This window comes from Poeciliopsis prolifica, unplaced genomic scaffold, assembly GCF_027474105.1.
Source record: "Poeciliopsis prolifica strain line A6 unplaced genomic scaffold, Auburn_PproV2 SCAFFOLD008, whole genome shotgun sequence".
Lineage (NCBI taxonomy): Eukaryota > Metazoa > Chordata > Actinopteri > Cyprinodontiformes > Poeciliidae > Poeciliopsis > Poeciliopsis prolifica.
The window spans coordinates 5,746,616-5,771,634 of record NW_026562383.1 but is presented as its reverse complement, the minus strand read 5'-3'; the positions used below and the strand labels follow the sequence as shown (position 1 = coordinate 5,771,634).

The following is a 25,019-nucleotide window of genomic DNA, read 5'->3' as shown; positions in this document are numbered from 1 at the left end:
GTTAAGTACTTGACACAAAGGAAACGCATTTTAACTTCACGTGTTCTTTTCATTGAAATCACACACAGGAAGTGATCTTTAAAATAGATTTTATTTACCATTTTGTAATTCAACAGTTTACGATATACAGGTGACAGGACTAAGACAGTTCAATGGATTTTGGCCCTAAAGGTTGAAGAACAAGAAAGAACACACATGGTTAGATAAATACACTGACAGACATATATATATATATATATATATATATATATATATATATATATATATATATATATATATATATATATATATATATATATATATATATATATATATATATATATATATATATATATATATGATAGAAAGTACCAGAAGAGCTGTGTTCTCTTTTCAACCTCTCCATCCCATCAAATGCAACACTGCAGTTTCTCTCCACCGTAACCTTGGATAACAAATTATTTTCTTTTCTTGTGCTTTTATTTTTTTTAAGAAAAAAAGAAATATGGAAATTTCTATATTCTGTTTTCAAAAAGGAAAAAAAACCCACTAAAGTGCTGCAGTATGAATATGCTCGTATGAACAGTAGTAAGAAATTCAAGAGGTAAAGTTCTGCCGTTTACCACAGAGATGCAGAAGGTCACAGTTTAGAGTTTTTCTCATCAGCACATTTCTGTTTGTTTGTTTGAGGAAAAAAAAAATCCTACGTTTATTTTTCATCAGCATCAGTATTTGTGGAGAGATGATGGAAGTGATTACTTATTAGTAGCTGGAGACCTGGATCAATTCTGTTTTTCTTTAGCAGTAGTTCAGGACATTTGGAGCACCAAACCCGCCACAATCAGGAAGAAATACAGAAATCATTCAGTCTTTATGCAAAGTAAAAAATACAACAACAAAAATTAGCTTTAGATCATTATGTAGGCGTACGAAGAGGAATAAATAATCAGCTCTACTGTTTTGTTTCTGTTGGTGCTTTTATTTGCTCACTTCCATTTGACTACTTTTGCATGTTTACGTCTGTACTGGTTTACTCTTATTGGTTTTATTTCCCCAAATGTTTTCAATACTGTGCTTTACTTTGTCAGAAAGCTGACAATCTTAGATTCAGATTTTTAAAATTCTTTACTCTTTTTCTCATTTTTATCTTTTATTTTATTTTTAGTTAATTGACCGTAATAAACAAAAAAAAACTTAAAAAGACAATATTGAAAACGCTAGGGGGGAAAAAAAATATCAAAGAATAGCAGTACAAAACTAAATATGTCCTTATATAAGTACATAAAAATGAAAGAAAATACATACATGAAAATTTAGAAGGATAAAATAAATAAACTAGTGCAGTTAAAGATTAAAATATAAATGTCAGTTTATTCCATATTGCAAGAATAAAAGTGAAGTCTTTTTTATCATTTCTTGGTGGTTTTGCACTCAAAGTAGTTCAATTTATTTCTGCATTTGCTCTTGATCGTGGCAAACGTGACTCTCCGTGTTGAACACACGACATTTCGCGTTTCCGACACGTTACATCTCGGATCATTTGACTGCAAAGTCACCAAAGAGATGACGCTTCCCGACGACGACGCGCACGGAAACGCGGAGGCGAGCTCTGAGTGCGGACCCAGCCTCGGCCGCAGGGCGATTTTGGTGTTTATGTTCCGCTTTTCACACAAATACGTCGACAGAAACAGCCAGAAACACGCTAACACCAAGGTAAACACTGAGATACTGTTGGCACTGCACAGCGTTAAAACAGCTTCGAGATGCAATACTGTTAAGGAGAAGAAAATTTAAAAAAATCAACAACAAGAAAACAAAAGCATTGTGATGCATGCGTCTCCATTCGTTTGTAGTTCAAGTTTCAATCCAAAGCTTTTTTGTTTGGCAATGCTTTTTAATATCAGCTGGCTTTTTTTCTTTCAACTTCAATGGGAACAACTTCAAAAACAAAGTGTCATGAACGATGGATAAACAATTCCTAAAGTACGAAGCTAACAATAGTCTTCTCTCTCAACTTCTAGTACAAAATCTGTTCATTTCTCTTCTTTTCCACTAACGGTTTTCACTGTTAGAGCTAACTAATTCTTGGGGATTACGGGGTACATGGACATCGACGCTGACAGCAGCCTGCTCTACATGCGGGTTTCTGCAGCGAGAGCTAATCTATTACACATGTAATACATAATACACCTGACATCGTCTACTTTACACTACCAGAAACATGACAAGTGAAAGTCAGTCAAAGCCCGCTCCTCCCTCGGATCCACGGAAACACAAACCCGCCCGAACCGAAGCAAAAGCAAACACAAACACAGTCTGATTATGTTGTTTCTTCTTCTTTTTTTTACATTACTGTACAATAGCAGGAGGAGATGAGGGTCCAGCAGAGTGAGTAAAGGGGTCGGTATGCATGGTGGTCACACGGAGACGGGCCGACAAACGAACGGGACGATGCCTGAGCTACATGTTTCCCACTAGACACCGAGCAAAAATACCTTCTTCTTTCACCTTTCAGCGAGCAAAACCCTATTTTACATTTATTTATTTTATTTTTTATTTAACGACACTAACCAAGAGATTTAGAAAGAGGATGATAATTCATGGGGTCAAAAAGCACCTGCTTTTCCTTTACCTTGATATTTAAAAAAAAAAGAGAAAAGAACATAGTAAAACACTCCTTATGGCTGGAATGATTGGTGTAAAAATATCTAGGAGATTAGCCAGGACTCATTCTCCGAGCTGTTCTGTACAAAAGCAAGTTAAAAGGCTGGAACACCATGTGTGCTTGTTTCAGAATGTCCATTGTGCTTCTTCGCATTTTACTTTATGTGCTCATATTTCTCTTATTGTTGCTCTATTAACACATCTCTCTTTTTTTTCTTCTTCTGTTTGGGCAGGTCGGTCTTGTGTTTCTCACTCTATTTACATATTGTCAGCATTCCTCCATCTTGTGGTTTGTTGGAGCAACTGCATTCAGACATTAAAAACTATCCGTAGGTGCAAATGTAGTCCAAAGAAGTGCTTTCGGATGTCTTCCTGTGAAGCAAAACTTTCACAGAGAGGTTCACCTTTTCTAGATATGTGCCTCGTGCTGTCAAAGATCAAAATAAATGTTTTTCTGGTAAGGAGATTGTATTAGCCTTGCTTAACTTTGCATAAAGATTAGCAGTAGGCACATAATTTATGTCTAAAACGCCTTTGAAAATGATCACACTATATTTTTGCTACGCAAAACTGTTAGCTAGTGTGAGTGTTGCGAGGCCGTCGGTTCAGTTCGACGACAGTTTTTTTTTTTAAGCAACAACAAAAATAATTTATCTCGCCTGTTATGACTAGGAATGAGCCGTTATTACCTTCACCTCAAAATGCCACAGTTTGACGTTTTTTTTACAATTAAAAAAATGTAAGTATAAGTTTATACCATGGCCTAATCGCTTTCATTTAAAACAACAGATCAAATTTTCCCCTCTACAGAAATACATAAAATAACTTTGATCCTTAATGCATCGTCAACATTATTTATAACATTAATTTAGTTTGATTTTGACACTCAGATTTAAGCTATAACGTATATAAAACATACCAGCTAAGTTTAGCAGTAGTATTTATTTAATAAGAAGAATATTATGACTTTTTCTTTTAGCATTTTGCTCAATATATGGTGGACCTCCACTTAAAACTGCATGTTTTTTTTATTTTTTTTATTTAATTTAAGCACCAAAAATATCTTAAGCAGAATAATCTGTAAACATGTGAATCTCTAAAAACTGAACCACAAACAAGCAATTGCTTGTTTGACAGCTCATTTGATAGCTCGCCTGCAGCTGCCTGCTTAAAACTTTAAAAAGAGTGAAGGATGGTGCACTTTTAGTTTCTACAACCAACTGTCTCATGTTTTGTCAGCCAGAAATATTTCCAGGCGATTTGTTGGCCTTACAAGTAGTGCAGTCGCTTCCCCCGCCCCCCTGCTAGCTAAAAACTATGCACCTCTGCGCTATTTTCTTACTTCATACAATCTGCAGTTACTGGGTAAAACAAAAACCTTTTTTTATTTTACTGCAGGAATGGAATGCTAAACATTTTTAGGGTTTCTGAACATAATGTTTCTTTAATTCTAGGTGTACTTTGAAACCAGCTCATGCATAGTTACAGCAATGCATAGTTACAGCAAAGTAGCAAAACTGTTTGAGTTCTTTTTGCCTCAGAAGATGAAATTTAGTTCTGAACTTGAGCTGCTTGAAATTGTTTTAGGGCAACTTCTGTTGACAAAGTGAGCTAATACTAACATTTCTCTCTCCATTTGACACGTTTAAGTACTGAAATGTCACATCCCCGTACAGGGATAGTACAGTATTAAGTGCGCTGTGAATTTATAGGGAATGTTAGAAGTGTAAATTATGTATCCCTGCAATTTAACGTTTTATGTGAACAGCAGCCAAATTTATAAATTTGAGGTTGGCTGGGGATCTATGACATTTAATGTTATAAGTTTGAGTATTCGGTTAGTTTTTTCTCACAAGAAACTCGGGAATTCAGACTACCATACTGCTTGAAAATGTTCCTGGGTAGTGTCAAAGTTTTAGCTACCCAGTTTCTGTCCAATGCACTTCTTCGGCTAAATTAAGCTGACTGGCAGTTAGCAGCTAATTCCAACCTGGAAGTAGTCTATTTCTACATAGGAATGTACAATATGACTCTCGACACAGAGAACATGCTCTCTGTGCTCGCTGAAGCATAACAGTCATAAAAACACATGTGTCAACCTGAGGAAACGACGTCACGGTTAAAGTCATCTGTAAAAAAAAAAAAAGTGGTCTCTGCTAATGAAACCGAAACCATTTCACCATGCGGAGTCACAAAAATGACATTGTAAAGTTTCTGATGTAGATGTGTGGAGGGGGTATAATTAGGGTCGTTTCTGTCTTTATAAACGCCACGCGACACGCCGCCGAACCGGACATTTCCCACTTAAACACTCAAGCCATCAACCTGCATCAGAAAGAGGTCTCCCCAGTCTAAGAAGAGGAAACCAGGTAAACATGGTTAATCACAAATCTATATGTTTTGTACAAAATAAACACATACTGTCTTCATTATTATTATTATTATTATTATTTACTAAGTAACTTTACAATGAGAAGTAAAAAGACGACATCTACAGAGAGAACAATAACCGTCACAGCTACATAGAAAACTACAGATTTCACTGCAGAGTTTTATTCCGTTGTCTTCTGGAAACAAGCGGCATCTCTCTGCCTGTTGTTTCTCTAACAGCTTGGCTCAGAGCTCGAAAACAAAGTAATACACTTAAGGGTTCCACAGACGGCAAAGGACCAACACGTACAGCGTCTGCTTCTAAATCGTAAAATGTGCAACACCCGTGTAACTCAGGTTGCATGCCAGATGGGGGCAGACGACTGTGACCCATTAGAGACGCCGACTATAGTACTCAGGTTTTTCCTTCAGAGATCACATCCTAAGACGCACTTCGCTCAAAAACAACGCCTGGAAGACTTTAGAAGAGATGGCACTTCAGTTTGTATGCGTGCATATGTGTTTTTTTTTTCAGACAAGGGTAAAATTCAGTGGTTTTATTCGCTGTAACAATTTCCGCAGGCAAGGAACCGCAGAGTTTTACCTTCGCTTGGACCCTGAGAAATGGGGCAATAGGACCTCTTCTATCAAAAATAAAGCAAAAATGCTTGTGAGAATGAAAAGACAGCATTACAGTACAATTCATTGTTATTATTATTTGTCAACCTAAGCAGCTTTAGTGAAAAACAAAGTGACTACTGGGGAAATGCCCGCAGAAGATCAGCCTCAAGTGCCATTCATATTCTTGGGTGCAGTTAAATATTTGTGCTCTGTGGTTCATTTGAAGAATAAGCAGCATAAGAAAACAAGAGGCTTAGTCCTAAACTGAAATCAACTAAGTCTGAGGTCACTCTGTGCTCTGGAAAATACTCTATTTAGAGTGTATGTACGGAAGGCCAAACCTGCCATAGTCAGTGAAAACAGAAATTGATAAATGGCTCAATAGAAAAATTTATGGACCGAAAAAAATCTAATAAAATGATTGCGATATAAAAAAAAAAATAAATAAAAAAAAATTACAGCATAATCAAATGCGTAAAAAAGGTTATCACTCCTCCTTTTTATTTGGAGAATTTTCACTTTATGGTTATTTTCTTAGTCATTTATTCCTTAACATTCGGTTCATTATTTATATTCTTAACACATGCTTATTTCATGTTTTATATTATTGTTTGTTTCATTGCAAAAGATTAAACTTTCATCGATTGCTTTTATCACTGGTCACTTCATCAAAACAAGAAAAATAATGAAGAAATAAATGGTCATATGCGAATGACAATTCTTTGAAGAATAAAATTGGTGACCATATATTTAAAAAAAATTATATTCAACATTTTAGATATAAAAAATAAATGCATGTAACAAGTAAATGAATTGAAAAATGAAAACAAATGAATATGTATATGTAACATTATTAAATAAAATGACATGATTCATTACAAATATTGAATATTTTGACAGCTAAAAACAAAATACAAAAATGCAATTTATGCGACTTCTTACGCCATCATATGTTTGGGTACATTTAGTTTATTTACTGGGCCTTTTATTTCTTTCTGTTTGAGTAAAGCAGGTTCGATCCTTCACGTCTACTAGTGCGATTCGGTGTGTCCGCCTCTTTTTCTGGCTGCAGAACGAAGCTTATTTTCAGTTTTGTCCGTGTCAGATGCCAGTGCCGACACGGTTCGCTGTCCCCCCCCCCCTCCCGCCCCTCTACGCTACAGCACCACACCGGCTGTCCGACCGCCGCCACTACGAAGTCGTCCGTCCCGCACGGACCTGGCCGACTGAATACCGGAGAACGGCGCGCCTCTCTTTGCGACTGCGTGCACAAAACGAGCGCATGCAGCTCCACGATCTACTGTACCTCTAACTGCTGATGATGAGGATGACATTTACAAGTTTTACACCAAAAAAAAAAAAAAAAAAAAAAAAAAACGAAAGGAAAGGAAGAGCAAACTCTATCATTAAATTACGCGGAACAAATCGACAACTCACTCCCGGCACACATGAACGCACGTTTACACGCTCGTCGCACACACGCAGACCTTTTGGATGACGACCCAAATTCCTTGATTCTTTCATTTTTTTTTCTTCTTCTTCTTTTGTCTAGAGATAACATGCAGACAGATAGAAGAGGTTAGGATAGATATAATAAGCCCTTACAATATGTAAAGGTCTCCAGCGAATGGGATCTCCCCCACAGAGAACTGTGGGAAAGTAGGGTGAGGATGGAGGAGAAGTGAGGATAAGGGAGGAAGAGAAGGAGGAGACGGTGGCCCAGTCGCGCTGACAGAGAGAGGCGGCGTCTATGCACTGGGGTTGGGGTTGTTGTGTGTGTTGGTGGAGCCGTTGCTTCCCTGGATGGTGAGGCTGATCTCATCCTTCTGCTCCGTCTCCTTCGCTTTCTCCTCCTCCTTGTGCTCTTCTCTTAGCTCCTCCTTCTCCTTCTCTTTCTCCTTCTCCTTCAGGGGCTGGGCTTCGATGGCGTCAGCGGGGGCCGCGGGGGCGTAGCGGCCTGTTCTGTGCTCGGCCAGGGCCGGGCCCCACTTTGGATGTGCTCGGCAGGCGTGCTTCAACCGCTGGTAGGAGAAAGGTGGAGAGGGAGGGACGTAAACATCAAGTTGAAACCACAAACTTTAACGCAGCGTTTTGAGTCCGTGCAACAGACAAACATAAAATATAGTCTACAATCGAGAACAGTAAGGAAAGTGACAGATTGTTTACAAATAAGAACCTCAAATGGAGCTTTGTCTTTTTCCCCCTTTTACTCAGATACCCCGTCTATGTACGCTGACAGACTGGACGAGGTGAAACAGCCATGAAGATCATGGTAACTCTAGGGGAGCTGTATATCTATACAGCTCCCCCAGTATATCATTAGTGGCATATTAGTGCCACTAATTATTAGTGCCATTAGTGCCTATACTGTTTTCTTAGGTATAAAAATCCAAAACACATGTCTCATGCCTTCCACATCACTCTGTGGTTACTTTCTGTTGGCCTATAGCACGATAAAATATGCAGAAGTTGGTAAGAGTTTGAAGAGAGCAAAATAATTTGCAGAGGTTTTGTTGAGCACATTTTATTCTTGCTTTTAAAAAAAACAAACTAGATTAAAACCTCTGTTTTCCAACGACGTTACATCACTATTCAGGAAAAGCCTCTGCTGGCCTCACCGGCAAGAACTTTGGCTTCCTGTTGTCATCAACGCACCAAGCTGGTGCAGTCGCAGATCACAGCATCTCCCCAAGCAAAAAAAATAAAAAATGTTTTCATTTGGCCAATTCTGGATTGCAAACCCTCTGCAGCCACAAGGCATCACACGCCACCAAAACTGTTGGAGTTTTTTTTCCCCTTTTATTTAGTAGTGTATTTCCATTAACTTTTTGCTTTGCAGATTATAACATCTTAAGTTTGACAACTTTCCGATTGAAGCTGAAGAAAATAGCACTAGGATGACTTTTACAAAAGTTTTAAATTGAAAAAAATATGTTTTTTTTTTATTTATGTTTGGGCACAGGTTACCTCTCTAAAGGTGGCCCCTGGGGACCTGGAAATCTTGTACAAGCCATAAACGGGTATGCAAATCACTGAGGAGAGGGCCATGGCGAAGCCGATAGCCAGGGACCAGCCGGGATACACGTAGTCATTGTAAGTGATGGGCTTGTACTGGATGACCGTGAAGATCAGGATGAACTGCAGACACACGGGAAGGAAAACACATTTAACAACGTCTCCTGGCAGCACCTCTACATTTCAAGTAGTTTTAAAGAAATGTAACAGAAACTGCACATGAATGTTTGTTTTTTAAATGTCCTTAGAAATATATACACACAATTACATATTTCATTTGGATTTAGAAGTGCTAGAACTTTACTGTTCAATTGATTTTCGGCGTTAGTGGCTGAAAACGTATCGAACATGTTCACTTGATGCTCCGTCAATAATTTCTAGAAAAGCCTTCATTGGTAATGATTGGTAAGATGCACTCACTGAATTATTTAACCCTAACTTTTAAGACTCATGTCATTTTATCACATGACTAATTCCATTTACCTATTTTCAAATAAACTTTACATTATTTGTATTCATCAACGCAATAAAGCATATTCATTTTAATCACTTAGGTTTATGTATTGTATTATATTCAGTCATTTCATTATGTTTGATCACTGGAATCGAACCTACAACCTTCCAATCACAATACAACTACCACAGAGCCACAGAGGAACATGGACCTGAGTGTTGGGTCCATGAAGTTCCTCCTCTTCTTCTTTTACCGACTTAAGACAGGTGGCAGCCAACTTAAAGGGACTTTACTGCCACCTTCTGGTGAAGGACATTGTGTCCGATTCCCCATTTCCCTTCAATGGAAACCATTCACATAAAGTTTAAATACCAGAATCTTGTTTGCTTTACAACTTTAATAATTTATACTTTGTCAGTAAATATTAGCTCATTACATTCACTGCATTCTAGAATTGATTAGATTATGTAGATAAAAATTAATGTAAAGCCATATGTATACAAGATAAATAAATGTAAATGCATGAAACTTAACTCTGCCATTAATCATTTCTGTAACAAACAGTTTGACTTTGTTTATTTTGTTTGTTGTTTTTACCAACAACCGATGTCCTATCCTAAGAAATTGTGACACATTCAATACCTTGATACTTATTTCACCTGCTGCGTCACACAAAACCACACAAGAACAAACAAAAGAAAACGTTTCATTCTCTCGCAGCACGCAGGAAATTAAAAATCACAAACCCAACACCCGAAGTCAGAGGAAGCTTTAACGTGGCGTTTGTAGTCGGGGCATCCTATTGTGCGGTGAAATGCAAAAGAGAACAAAAGTGCCCTAGATGTGACCAGTAATCCACAACAACACATTTCTCAGCTGACAGAGTGGGAATGAAAGGACTAATTTGGCTGTTTGGGAAATACTATTGACTGTAGCTCCATGCTTTGAGAGATTTGGACTGCAAAGAAAAGCAGTGAGCGAGGAGATTAGCCGGAATGTAGGTCAGGTCCCCAACAACTGGTCAACAAGTCAAGAAATGTTTCTCTCTCTCTCTCTTTCTTCTTTTTTTTTTTTAAAACATCCACTCTACTGAACCACAGCGCTCCCGGCTTCACATCACAGTGTGTGTGTGTGTGTGTGTGTGTGTATGTGTGCGTGAACTCACAGAGATAATGACAGGTGAGATGAATCTCCAGCAGACTTTGAAGAAGAGAGGAGGAGGAAAGCCCAGCATCATCTCAACATCCTTGAAGTAGTTCCTGTGACCTGGAAAGAAGAGGAAATAAATGTTCATCCAGGAAGAGAAGTCTTACAAAGACTCCTATCTTTCATCCGCTTTTTTTTTATTTTTTTAACAAAACTGTGACATGTATTTGTGTGGGTTTTTTTGTTGTTTTTTTAATGGTTTTTCAGGGAACAAAATGTTGATAAAACCTCTTTTTTACCCTTGTCTGTTGATACTCTGACTATAACTGATCTATATTCCTGAAAGCGTTTCAAACCCTCGGTGCTTTGGCTCAGAATAACAACGACTCTCCTGACGCTTCTGCTTAGCTCAGCTGACAGGTTTAGTGGAATCACAGTCCTAATTAGAGGGGAAAAGCCCCCGCTGGAAACCGGCGGATGAGTCATCTTCAAAAACAACCGAACGGTGTCTGCAGGTTAATTTACGCCAACAAGGGATCTGATGAAGCGATTAATTGTTTCAGTGTTGCTACAACTCGTGAAATTCTGACATTTGGCGTTTTAATTAAAAGACAGTGCGCGTCATTTGGTTCGGTCTGATTATGGAGAAGAATACCAGAAATCTGGAATGTTTAAATAGGCCTGATCAGGTCATGAGTTGGAACTTTTGTGTGTGCTGAATTAGAGCTTTTGTTCCAGGAATCATACGATTGTTCATGGTCAAAATTACAATGAGGAGTCAGACTTTTGCTGTCTGTGTGTTTTAAGCAGAAAAGAGAATGCTTCACTCGCTTCTTTGTTGTACAGACCTCTCTTACAATTCCAGCACCGTGGTTCTGCTCTTATTAGCATAAAGTGTCTTGCAAAAAATATTTTTACACCTTGAACATTCTCCCATTTGAACAACAGAGTACGTGTTTGCATGCAGGGCGAAGTGTTCAGATTTGGACGTAGGGGACGAGAGCGACTTCTTAAAATTGTTTGCCAATCCTACATGGCCTGAAGCAACAAAACAACACCAAAAAACCCCCAAAAAACATAATTGTTCTTTCAGCTTTAGAGTTCTGCAGCTCCTCTAGAGTTATTATAAATTTCTTAGAAACTTTGATAACACTTTATTTGAAGGGGTGTGCATAATACTGACATAATTATGCCACTTCACTACTGTTGCCGTGAAGTGTCATTCAGTAAATAATGGACTTTTAATGCAAGTTTTAGTACAACGCTGCATTAAAAGTCTCATTATTCACAACGACACTATATGACAACAGTCAGACATTCCTCAAGACTCCTTCATCTTCACAACAGGAGCTATGTTATTTTTATGAAAGTATTATGCACACCCCTTCAAATAAAGTGTTAGTGAAACTTCATAATTAATGCTTTCTTAACTTGCTTGAGGTGGATGGCTGTGTCTTGGTAGGTTTCCAGTTGTGTCATACTGTCTCTTTGCTAGTGTGTCAGTATGTCTTAATGAGCCGATTTGTCCAAAATTGGAAAATTTATGTTACGTCGATTTTCCAATTTGTGTAACACTAGGACAGATTAACAGTGGATTTTCAAATTGCTCAGGTATTGTCAAATATATTGTGTATTGTGGTAAATCCCTAATAGAACAGGTAAGGGTTTAAAATATAACTATAAGATATAAATAAATTAATATATAATTTTCTGCTGGAATAATTTAGAAGTCCGCTGAACTACAAAAACACAAAATACACTGGGCATTTTTATAGTATGACCCTATATAAACTGCATCCTTTAAAGCCTTCCATGCTTTTGCTTTTCTATGAGTTCTCGTCTGTTCTGAAACGTGAGACAATTAGCCTAGCATAACTAAATAAAAAGAGAAAACTTGTCCGTTTCAGTCACATTTTGGTTGGTTTGCGTAACAACAAACAAAAAAAATATATTTGCTAACAGTAACATGCTGGATATTATAGGTTTGATTGTCACCCTACTCACCATAGACATACATGATGCAGATACACATGATGCAGGAGATGACGACCAGAGAGAAACTGGCAGCGTAGTTGTCCATCAGCAACAACCAATAGATTCCTGCCTGCAAAAATACACAAAAACCAAGACTTTGCTGAAATGTGTCCCATACAGGAGAAAACGTTTAAACACTGCGGCGGCGGCGGCATGGCTCACCTGCGTGGTGAGCGGGATGCCCAGCAGGAAGCCAACGACGGCCACTGAGAGTGTGACCACGGTTTTGTTCCTGATAATCCAGTCTGTGCCAATCTCGTCCACGATGGCCGTCACCAGCGTCTCCAGCAGGCAGAACTGAAAAAAATAAATAAAATATACAAGAACAAGGTTTAGGGAGTTCAAACCGTGGATTAGAACTGGGAAAGCTCTTGCTCAAATTCATCCCCAACATACTGAGAGGAGATCAAAGTGATTCTTGACAGTTCATTCAAACTTTGACATTTCGGTGGGGGAATAATGTTCATGTTAAATATGGGAGTGTGACTATGGAGATTTATAATACCAGTATTTTCTCTGCATTAAAAAAAGCAAAAAAGCACTTAAGAAAAGCAAATTTATTAAAAATGTATGTTTATATATTCTGATTTGGGCTCAAAAAAATCACAATTATTATTATTTGGTGTTTACTCTTGTTCTTCTATCTTTCCCATTTTGAAAGAGACTTTATCTCACCTTATATTTATTTTAATTATCATAAAAAAATAAGGTATTAATGGGTGAAAATAAAAACTGTCAAGCTTGTATGAGGAAAGGTTCTGCAAATGCTTGGAGCCAAAGTAAATCTTTTAAAAAGAAAAATGGAGATTCAAACAAAAATGCTAATCTGTTGTTGTTCTCAACTCCATTGTTACCTTTCAGTACCTTCTGTTTAAGTTTCATTCATACTTTCATATTTCAATAATAATGATGATAATGAAAAACCCTTAGCCTGTTCTCACCTGGGTTCCCAGCCCCAAGAGGATGAGCATGAAGAAGAACAGCAGCGACCACAGAGGTGAGATTGGCAGCAGGGTGAGGGCTTCAGGGTACGCCACGAAGGCCAGGCCGGGTCCGTGATCAGCCACTTCAGACACCGGAACATTCAGGTGGTGCGCCATGAAGCCCAGGATGGAGAAAATGACGAATCCGGCGTACACACTGGTGGCACAGTTAGTTATGCTGATGATGATGCTGTCTCTGTGTATGGGAAAAGGAAGGAAAAGACGCAGAAACTTTTGGTAAACCGCAGGCAAACATGTTGTTCTGATGGTGATGACACTATTTTGCAGTTCAGTGTCCGTGCCAAACAGTTAGGGCGAATCAAGAAATGTGGTTGTAAAACAAATACCAAACAACTAGAGAAGCTACGAATTGTCCAATAATGTTTCCTTTTCCTTAAATGGATCAAATAGAAAAACTTCCACCATTTTTTATCTACAAACAAACACACACAGCTTTTACTTTGATTAACTTTTTGAATAAATCAAAAAGTTAAAAACTGGCTGACAGCAGATAAGGCCTGATTTGTGCATATTCTTGGAAAAAGATTTGGAGTAGGGATGCATAATGTTGGAGTTGATATATCCGATATGCCAATGTACTGAAACTTATTTGGCCAATGTAGCGATATGTTTTTTCCCTGAATCTGCTTACTGACACTATATGGTTTTTTCTACTGTGGAATTAAAGTACTGCATTATCTTTGTAAATTTAGCCTGCTATCAAATGCAAATGCTAAAAAAAGAGTCTAAAAATTATGTAAGACTTTCAACTGGCATTATGTTTAATCCCAAATCTATGCATGACGTTTCCTCTGCCTAGACAATGACAGCACTCAAGCAGCGCACACTTGACATCATGCTGTGCTGCAGGCACCATTGCCAGGCCTTTTATATCGGTGACTTGTTTTGACAGAATGGTCGATGTCTGATATTAAATTGTACAGCTAATATCAGCGGATACCATGCCGATCATACAGTACATGTCTAATTTGGAGTAAGCTGAGCTGGTCGGGACCGATCACAACTTTTTAAGTCTAACAATTCTTTAATCCTAAATACCAGAGTTGAGTTTACTCTGTGTAAAGATTGCATTGTGCAGTGAGATGAAACGAGACAGGAGTCAGGATGGACGCCTGGTGACAGCCCACTGACTTCTTCTTTTCATCCACTCTCTGTATTGCATTTACTCAAACTTTCCACCAGGGGAATTGCACATTTTTTCCCCCTTCTATTTTCCACTAAGGTAACTGAAGAGGATGTCTTACAAAACATAAATGCCTGTTTTCTATATATATGTTTTGTTTCTTTTTTCCACCCCGGCGGCTGCTCTCTCCTTCACTTTGCACTTCTGCTCATGTGCTGACTGGTGGTGTGTGTCTCTATGGGGCCTGAGCTGCAGAACAGAAGCTCGTTGGCACCTCTGTGCAGCTGCCTGGGCAGATAATGCTATCTCACGCTGCTAGAGGAGGAACAAATTATATCTTCAACCTTCCTCTTTGGCCTCTGGAGCCTCTTGGCACCGTCACTGTCAACATGTGGGGACAACCTTTGAAAATAAGTGACAAGTTCGTTCCTTTTATTGCCCATTTCCTAAGTTGGAACCTTCTCCAACGCTGTTTGCTCTCTCTCCCCTGTTGACCAAGCACAGAACAAACCGCCTCTAAGCACAGGCCAAAAAAAGTACCTTGCTCTGACAAATAGTTTTAAAGTTATTCTTACTTACTGTGGATCAAGCAGAGGTGGGTGGAGTACCCAAAACTCGTACTCAAGCAAAAGTAGCACTACTTTCACATATTTTTACTCAAGCAAAAGTAAAAAGTAACCTTCCAAGAAATACTCAAGTAAGAGTAAAAAAGTATTTGGTAAAAAGTCTACTCAAGTACTGAGTAACTGATCAAATTATCAATCTTTTAAAGTTTAAAAATGACATTATAAAATAAAGTTAAGTGAAAATGTTAGTCGTTTGAAAATAATTCCTTTAAGTTATGAAAAATAAAATCAGGCAAATTAAAAACGTTCTTAATCAGTTTCTTTCAGAAATAATAATAAAAAAAACCCTCCAACTTTAAACTGAAAAGATGAATAAATGCATCCCTTCCCACAATGATTACCAGAAGCTATATTCCCTAAATTGACATGTTCACTAACAACATCACTAACAACTTAACGCACAGACCAAAAGAGAAACAGTCCAGACTCAGAGAGAGAAGATGCACATGTCACCCTGCATAATGAGGAGAGACGTGGGCCGCCACTTATTGTGTCATCCTCTGCTTTGGTCATTCTTCTGTAGCAAGACTCTGAATGGAGAACAAATCCTCAGACCCATTCTGTCTATGGAAAGATGTAGTCTGGTAGTTCTTACATGTGTCCTGTATCTAATTAGATGGAATCCTTTTTTTTAAATGGACCTTAGCTGGTTTGCATAAAAAAAAAAATAATAATAATAATAATAAGGGTGGCCCAGACAGATAAGGTTTGTGGGGTAATGGGGCTGTGTAGGTTTGGATTTTGTTTCCTCCATTAATAATAAAACACACACATTTAAAAACTGTCTTTTGTGTTTGCTTGTGTTGTCGCTGAATAACATGCAAACTGGTTTGATGTTCTGAAATAAGGATGTGTGACAAACGGGGGAAAAAAATTAAAAAAGGAAAGCGGCAAACACTTTTTCTCACCACGGTGGGACAACAGGAGATATTTTTCATACTGAGTAGGTGTTTCACTCAGGAAGATGATTGGCGGTGCACCACCTCCAACCTCCATTTCCTGTTTAAATTATAATCACCTGTAAGTAACCAACCAATTATGCTTATTTTGGGACGGTAAAAATTCAAGTTCACCAGGAAATAAGAACCTTCAAAATTCTGCAATGTCCCTTTAAAGCAGTTGCAAGTGCATTTTAATACTTCAAAGTCTCCTTGTACCGTTTTCACTCTTGTGAACTTTGAATTCATTTTTTTTTTTTATTACAGCACCGGCCCTTTAAATCACATGTTTCATAAGTCTTTACCTGAAACAGTTGTTGTGGAACTTGTTATAAGAAGCCATCGTGATGAGACCGCCCCAGGCACAGCCCAGGGAGTAGAATATCTGCGAGGCAGCGTCTCCCCACACCTGCAGGGACAAAACCACAAAGAAACAGAGGCAATGCCAGGGAAAAATAAATAAAACACTTCAATTGAAAACAACTGTTTTCCAAGTTAGATCAGTACATACCTTTGCATCAAGAACCTTCTGCCACTGTGGAGTCAGGTAGTACTTAATGCCGTTTATAGCGCCATCCAATGTGATCCCACGGATGAACAGAATAGTCAAAACGACATAAGGGAACGTGGCTGTGAAATACACCACCTGCACACGGAAACAGTCGACAGAAAGCTGCTGAAATCGGTTGAAATGCTTCAACTGCAAATGCGAGAAACGCTGTGAATTTGTACTTGCGACCTGACCTTTCCTGAAGACTTCACGCCCCGGATGAGACAGAGGAAAACCACGAACCAGGAAACAGCCAGGCAGCCCAGGATGGGGAGGCGGACCTCCCCGAAGTTTCCTATGTCATCGGAGATGTTCAGTACATAGTGCCTGAAAGGAAAAGCCAACGAATGATAAAATACTTTCATTTACTATTCCCCAAATCTTATTTATATTTTAGAATAAGAAAGGAAGCTATCACAAATTAGTTCTCCATCCATGTCTTCTCAACTTTTTGTTTATGCAATTTATTTTTACTGACATTTTTCTGTTTCTCAACAAAATCCTGTACTTGTTTTATTGCCTGGTACTAGGTATGGCTGTTTATCCGGGCCCCTGAGTTGATATTTGCGTGTTTCTGGTGCTCTTATAAACCTGACGCACAAGCAGCGTCCGCTGACAACAGCGGTCAACGACAAAATTGCTTCTCTTGGTCCCCTGAGGGTTCACTTTTGCTTCAAAAACCTTTCTGATGGGATGCTGGAGAATAATTATTGTTATGTGTAAGATAAGGTATGGAAAAAAAAAGTTTGGCTGAAATCGCATCTCAATACAAAACGTGGTAATGCTATTGTTAGCATCAACAGTACACATTTCTAAAGCAGTGCTTCTTTTAAGTTTTTGATAAAAATTTAATTTTGATTAATTAAGTACAGACCCTGAAGTTAACTCTATTAAAACTTTATGTCTTTACTCAACAACGGCCCTCTGGTCTTTGACTGGCGTCGTAATGAAATTACATTTCAGCTGCATCCTGAGTTGACTGAGTCAGGCTCAGTCAACTGAGGTTAGCTGGTCGTTATCTTTTACTGTAGTGATGCATACAGATAAAAGTTGTTCAGTCACATTTGCACAGACAAGAAAGAAAAACGCAATTTCTCTCTCTGTCTCAGAAAAAGACTTTGTATTCTTAAGTTTGAATCCGCAGCAATTTGCTCTTACTTCCAGTATTCCTCGCTGGGGCTGGTCCTCTTGGTGCGGTTGACCACCTCCGTCACCCCGGCTACCAGGCTGGTGGTGGCGTTCACCAAGCTGCCGTTCAGCTGGGCGCCGCTGCCGACCACCCCGCTGCAGTCCGGCGTGTTCCAGGGGTTGTTGCAGTACGTCCAGGGCAGCAGGTTCGTCATGGACATGAAGAAGTAGTAGAAGGCGATGCATATGACCACATTGTAGTAGATCCCGATGTAGGTGGACACGACCATCATGCCATAACCGACACCTGATCGAGGAGAGGAGAAGAAGAACCAAAAACATAAATAAAGGCATGAAATATCCTGCAAACGTTTCGTTCGACATTTTTGCAAGAAAAAAAAAGGCATTGTCAGTTTATTACTGACTAAAAATGTTGTGTTCACACAACTTTTTTCTTTGGTCCTGTTTGCTGAGTTCTTTCACAAAACCAAAAGTTGGACGGAAACACATTTGAACGCTTACCTTTGAACATAGGGCTGATCTTCCAGACACCCAGACACCCGAGGCTAGCAAACTGACCGAAGGATAACTCGAGAAAGAAGAGAGGGATGCCGCAGAATACCAACATGATGAAGTATGGCAGCATGAAGGCACCTGGGGAGACACGCGGGCAAAAAACTTAAGATATGATATTCCATCTGATTTTACAGGCAATTAAAAAGAACTAAATGCATGAACGCTGCGAGGGAATTTTACATCTACACTTTAATTGCTATCCAAAAAACAGAGGGATCAAGAAGGGGGGCAATCGTGAGAGGCAATTATGCACTGCATCATTAAACATTGCATAAGTTCCATCCATTTATTTTTCTTATTGCTGGGTTACCAGTATAAATCAAATATATATTCAAAATTGCAGAGTTCAATCAAACTGCAGCAGCAAGCTTCAGAGCGACATGAAAATGACTATGCCTAACTGTGTAAAGGTGGAGCCATGCTCAAGTCTGAACATAAAGTTGAAAACAGCATACGTTTCTCCATAAACTGTAAGCTTTATGGTGGAGTTCAAATAACTTTATGCTGATTATGGATAGTCTGCTTCCCACTTGCTTTGCAGAACAGAGCAATTCTGACTTCAGAGAAAAATCAATAATGATTTGTAAGGCCACCGACCAACAATTACCACAGGAATCAATTTTCAATTGAGCCCAGAGAGGACTAATTGTAATGCATTATAATCTTACAATACTAAAAAAGCATTTTTCATCCATCTTTTAGGGTCATACAATGTAAGGTCTATCAATTCTAGATAAGAATCGAATATTATATTGCAAGTTGGCTGGTTTTACTTTTGAAAAGAAATCAACTCTGCATCTTCGACTTAGCCGGAACACATAGCACTCCAAGTAAAGGAAAAAAGAACAAGTAAGCAAAGATAAACCTCATCTGTGGTGAGAACATGTCATGTGTTCGCTGAGGGGTCAGTAAATGTCCAGCTGAGGCCGTCCAGCTGTGCTCAAGCAGAAATTAGACGGGCCAACCGTGAGAAACATCTGCATGTGTGTTTTCGGGTGTAATTTGTCGTACCAGCTGATCCAGGGCAAAGTTAGAAACCTCGTCACTACGGCTAAAGAGTTAGCCATCTTCTGCATGCCACACATCTACCGACGGATGCAGAGTCAGGGTGTGTGGATGCAGCTCTCTACCAGGATCCCACCTGTGCGTCAGATACATGAAGCACAATCTAGACAATCTAGGAGTGACAGTTCGTGACTGTAGCTGCGATTAAATCCACCTTATTCACCACTTTGTTGACTCTGAACTGGTTCCACTGGATTTTGTTTGCTGCTGTCAGAGTAAAGGGAACTACTTAAATGTGTACACCACACTTATCAGATTTATAGATATATATATATATATATATATATATATATATATATATATATATATATATATATATATATATATATATATATATATATATATATATATATATATATATATATATATATATATATATATATATATAAAGAATATCAAGCAGTGTTACATCCACTTCAAAAACACATGTGTTGGTCTAGCAAGAAAATCCAAACAAAATATTAAATCTAAAGCTTGTGGGGTTTATTTGGCATGTTTTGTAAAAAGAAAAAAAGTAAAAAAAGAAATTAAGAAAATCTGTATATATTTTTACAAGGCATTGCATATGTAACAGTGTCGACACACTAGGCATGTTTGAAGTGATGGGGTTAAATTGTAAAGGATGAAAACACAGATTAAATGAAATGAGGCAAATTTAATTGACTGTCTTTCAATCTTCTATCACAGATGTACTCCACAGTTTGGTCCTTCTCCTCTTCTCTGTGTAACATTTCTGACAGATTACTGTCCAATCGAAGCCACTGAAAAGTTCTTTAAAAAAAAGGTAGTTCTAAACTTTAAAGCAAAAACAATTCTCTCTAAATAGAAAACCAACAACAAAAAAAGCTAGCTAACTAGCTGGCAATGGGCTTTTTCAGCAGCTAGTTAGTGGTAAAAAAAACAGTAACTGGCTAACAGAACACATTATTAGAAACATCGTCATTTTGTTCTGTGTGTGAAACTTCATGTTGTTTTTATGACATGGACCCCAAGAAGTGGGTCCACATCCTTTTTGGGGTCCACGAAGGATGTGGGTAGACATTTTTACACAGTCAGCACTGGCTAAACTTTTGCCTGACAGAAAAGACTCAAGAGCAAACATAAACTACACATGACATAAAAGATTAAATATTCCTAATAAGACGTCTTATTAATCAAAGGGCAAATACTATTTTTAAATGAATTTAAGACATTTTAGGGTTTTGATGCTTATAAGACGGGCACCCTCTGTAATGGTACGACAGCCCAAAGGCAGCTGGGACGCGTACCTCCTCCATTTCTGTAGCAGAGGTAGGGAAACCTCCAGACGTTGCCCAGCCCCACTGCATAGCCCACACTTGTGAGGACAAACTCGATCTGGTTGCCCCAGTTCCCCCTCCGGGAGTTTTCATCCTTCTTCACGGGCTCTCCTGGAACGGCTCCATTCTGCAGCAAAGAAAGAAAGAGAAGGAGAGGCACATGGGTGACTTCAGGTTGCAGCGAAAGCGACTGGCTTTCCGAGATAGTGTTGCTACAGTGAGTTCAGCAGTTTCACATTCCACATTAAAAATAAAAAAAAACACCTTATTGATCCTGTAAATTGGTCTCATCCTCACTTCTAACAGCTCCAAGTCTCTGCTGGGCGCATCTGAAGGAGTTATCTTTTTCTCTCGATTGTGAAGTTCGGATATTCAAGTGTCATGGTTGTTATCAGTTATTATTATCTCCTCTGCCCCGAAGTGGAGCATAAGGTGGGCTTGCTGGAGCAGAAAGGATGGGAAGTGAAATCAGTGCCTTTAGAAAAGCCTCCCAGCATTCACTTTGTGCCGCCCTGATTTCCAACTTCTCCTCTGCTCTCCTCCCTCCATCGTTCCATCTGCTGGCATCAGATGGCCGCTCTCCCGTGACCCCTACGCCCCAGACCCTCAGCTGTGTGTCTTGTCGGCCCCGTTTGTGTCTGAGCGCTGCTCACATGACGGCACTTGTGCCGATGCTGCATGACAGATAAATACCGCTAACTCAGATCGCCGAGGTGGAGCTCGAGGTGTCGCGCACGGACTGGAAGTAATCCGACATTCGACTGACTGAGTTCTGCCGATTCAGTTGAGCAAAAGCTGCGGCGAATCGGCAAAAAAGGTGAAATCATCCAAACGATGGGCCGGAGTACATGAGCGAAAATGTTTGACTTTAGTACTTTAGGTGGAGAAGAGCTTGAAACATGGTTAAATATCTCTGCTTCCTCCTCCCATCATTTTCAAACACTAATTTCAGCTTTTCAGTTTCACGGTGTTCGGGCTCGACGACGTGTCAAAGAAAAACGACGTGAGTGGAGAGCCGTTGTCAGGCTGCAGCTGCAATGCAGAGGTGTCGGTGTTGCCAAGGTATCATATCACTGAGTAAAAATAACCCGGCATAATGCTATATACGCACATATTCATAAAATCATTTGACTTTTAAAGACAGAAAAGGAGGAACGGTTGCGACAGTTGCTAAAGTATAACACTGATTGTTACAATAACAACTCGCAGGTGAAAAAGGCAGGCACCAGAATGACTGGCGGTTTCTCTGGCTGTGATGGAGAATAATTTACTTGCATCTGTGCACTGCCAATCAGCTGGCAGGAATCAGTCCTGATTCCTGCAACAGAGACAGTGTAGGACTTATCTCTAACTGAATAATTTAATAAAACAGTAGCAGTGGTGTTAGAAGTATAACAAACTTCAAACACCACTTTGCAGATTTTGCTTCTGCACAGCAAGTATTGACAACTACATGTACGTTTATTCTGTATTTCTGCTCGTCTTTGCCTTATTAAAGAAAAACATTAAAAATTAATGTACGTATAATAATTGGTATGCTCTATCAGTGTTAGGATATGTTGCTTTTCTTTGCTAAGTAAAGCACTTAGAGCTCATTGTTTCACATTTTCTGTGAAAGCAGAGATACCTCGAAACTGTGGTTTGATATAGTCAGTGTTATTGTAGAATAAGCTGCACATAACTCAGAAGTAGCACATTTTTGCTGATAAAGACCTTTTTCCCAACAAACAAAGCTCCTACAGAGACATCATGTTCATGAGCATGGAAAAAAAAATACTTAGACAAAATAGCAACAAGCATACAAACAGCTGCCATATTTTCTGGAAGAAAAAAACCCTCTTGTCTGAGTCCAGCTGTGCGGGCATGTTTGGAGGGAAAACAAACACAATTTCTCCGGCTTCCTTGACCTCTGTTTCCACAGGTCTTCGTATTGCAGGTGCCACAGACAGAAAAGATCAGCAAAACAAGCTCCGTCGCTCGGGGGAGCCTCCGAGTGAGCCGGCGGCTGCAGTGGTGCGTGGGTGGAGACCGCCAGCAGAGACGCCGCCGTCGCAGCGGGTGGCGCATTACAACATCTCCGTCCCAGAGTTGACTTTGGAAGAGCAAGAAGCGGCGGAGCAGACGTGAGCAGCTGTGTGAGCGCTCCCCGCAAACATGTCGGGAATACTTCTTGTGCCGACCGGGGGCAACCAGGTGTGGGCGTGCACGGAAAACACAAGCAGATGTAAGAGCGGGACACGAAACTCCGGGAATAGCAGTGATCCTTGGATCTCTGGTGTTTGTTCTATAAAAGCTCAACTTGATGTGCCCAAGACAGGCTTACACACGCATACACACAGTGTGTGTGTAGAATCTGAAACTAGTAGCACAGGGACAGAAGATGAAGAAAATGTTGAGTATAGGTGTGCATTTTATGCTACACAGTGACATTTCAGCTTATGAATTCTGATACAAACATCTTGTACTCACATTTTCATGGCTGCCTCAAAGTAATAAAAGTGATTTCAAGAAGATTCTGAAATATTTCTTCTTAAATATCTCATGTCATCAAACAAATACTATTAATAAACATTGGAATGATTGTCTGGGGCTGCTCTGATGCCTCAGGACTTGGACAGTTTTTTCTAATTGACAAAACAGTGAATTCTGCTCTATTTTCTTGAAGAAATTCAAATTGTAGCATGAATGTTTCAGTTTCATGCTACAATTTTGATGGATTTAAATCCATCAAAATCTGGATTTAAATCCATCAAAATCTGGATTTAAATCCATTTCAGTTATTTCAATGCAACCTTAAAAAGTTATTCAGGCTCAAAAACCTGTGCGATGTGACTGTATGATAAACAGATTTGCAAAGAACAGTTGGCCAGATCTCTTCCAGAGTGGAAACCTACCAGTTGTATTAGAGAATGAAGTTTGATTGTTGATCTGAAACATGCGACAGAAAAGGAAAAACAGCTAGAAAAACAGGAAGATATTTTTTTCTTAATTTGTGATAATTGACGTAAACCATTCATGCATCAATTAATCAGAAGTTTAAGTAAATCAAACGTTCCAGTAGGAACCTTCGCGTTGGTACGTTTCTGGTACTCCGGTAAATCTGACGCACAATCAGCAAACCGGCCAAAAATGGCCGACAGTTGTGCTGGATATTACATAAATTTAATCTGGTTACTGGAGTGTTGTTTCTCCAAACAGCCATGATGTCATAAATGAAACAGTTTTGCTACATACCAAAGCTATATATTAGAAACATCAGAAATGCACATCTTCACTGACACACTGGAAAACAGACAGTGTTTGGTCAGAAGATGAATTGTGAAACTTGAAACCTGACTGTACAAATATACATGCCACTTTCATCAAGATATCTAAATCTTTTTTTTCCTTTACAATCACTTTCCTGCGCTCAAATGTCTACAAAAAAGTGATGGTGAAGGAAAACTAGCTGCAAGAAAAGCTGCTGAAACACTAGACAGCTTTGCAACGTTCAAGACAACTACTTTTTTTTCTCCTTGTGATGAAATTGAACTTTTAGCTATAAATCTGTCACAAGCCAACATTATCACAAAACGAGGTCAAAGGAAAGAGCAGGCATGCTAATGTTGGCAAAGTGCTCAACGAATGGCTTCACCTGAAAACAAGATGTGAGTTTAGTAAGACATTAAATGACTTCTTTTCTAAGTTTAAGTTTGAAAATAGATAGCAAAGCGTTCGGTGATGCTTTATAAAATGTTATATTGGATATCATGCCCAAGTTAAGTTAGAGTAGCATATAGTGACTTGCAGAAATTCCACTTGGGACAAATCAGCTGTTTCTTTAAAGACAAATGCATACACAGTAGAACTGCATTATTTTTACTGAACTTTTGCGTCACTAAAAATAATGCTACAAGATTAGCCCACCAACCAGATAGGTGGGCTAATCTGGTAAAATGAAGGTAAGGCGAAATATTGAACTGGGATTCTACTTTAGCAAAAACCTCTTGATTAATTTGAACCTGGAGAGACATAATTCTGACTTGGACCTTCTTATTTAAGACAATACTTTTGTTGAAGCATGCCAAAAAAAAAAAAAAACACAGGAGAAAAGAGAATATTCATAAGATTGTTTTCAAAGCAGCTGGCTTTAAATTGTGCAGCTGACAAACCCTGAAGAGCCTTTACATATGTCTGACTCATTCTCTGGTGATACAGAGTCAACGACTCTCATTTTTACTTAACTCCTATGGAATGAAAAGTGGCACATGTTCAACAGGGATCTCATTAAGACGGACCCAAGGTGGTGACTAACTCTGAGCTACAACCACTAGCTGGACCCTGAGGGTGACATCGGTATCTGACCACAGAGCATCTCTGTGCCCAGGTGTTGCTGGCCTGCGGCATTAGCTCCCTGGACCTCCTTGTCAGACATGCAGACGGTCTTCT

General features: G+C 39.1%; 1 protein-coding gene across 4 annotated transcripts in view; it reads right to left on the bottom strand.

Annotated features, from left to right (window-relative positions):
• Positions 1-285: 285 nt before the first annotated feature.
• The window catches only part of slc6a9 (solute carrier family 6 member 9), a 69,673-nt gene continuing 44,939 nt past the window's right edge, over positions 286-25,019 (bottom strand). For all 4 annotated transcript variants that reach the window (XM_055033389.1, XM_055033388.1, XM_055033387.1 and 1 more), the window contains 12 exons: positions 20,562-20,718; positions 18,175-18,306; positions 17,683-17,959; positions 16,719-16,851; positions 16,486-16,620; positions 16,280-16,383; positions 13,225-13,462; positions 12,446-12,580; positions 12,254-12,353; positions 10,269-10,369; positions 8,602-8,772; positions 286-7,655 (listed from right to left, as the gene is read on the bottom strand). In XM_055033389.1, the coding sequence (XP_054889364.1) occupies positions 7,383-7,655; positions 8,602-8,772; positions 10,269-10,369; positions 12,254-12,353; positions 12,446-12,580; positions 13,225-13,462; positions 16,280-16,383; positions 16,486-16,620; positions 16,719-16,851; positions 17,683-17,959; positions 18,175-18,306; positions 20,562-20,718 (1,956 nt within the window). In that variant the 3' untranslated portion in view covers positions 286-7,382. The remainder of the gene's footprint in view (positions 7,656-8,601; positions 8,773-10,268; positions 10,370-12,253; positions 12,354-12,445; positions 12,581-13,224; positions 13,463-16,279; positions 16,384-16,485; positions 16,621-16,718; positions 16,852-17,682; positions 17,960-18,174; positions 18,307-20,561; positions 20,719-25,019) is intronic.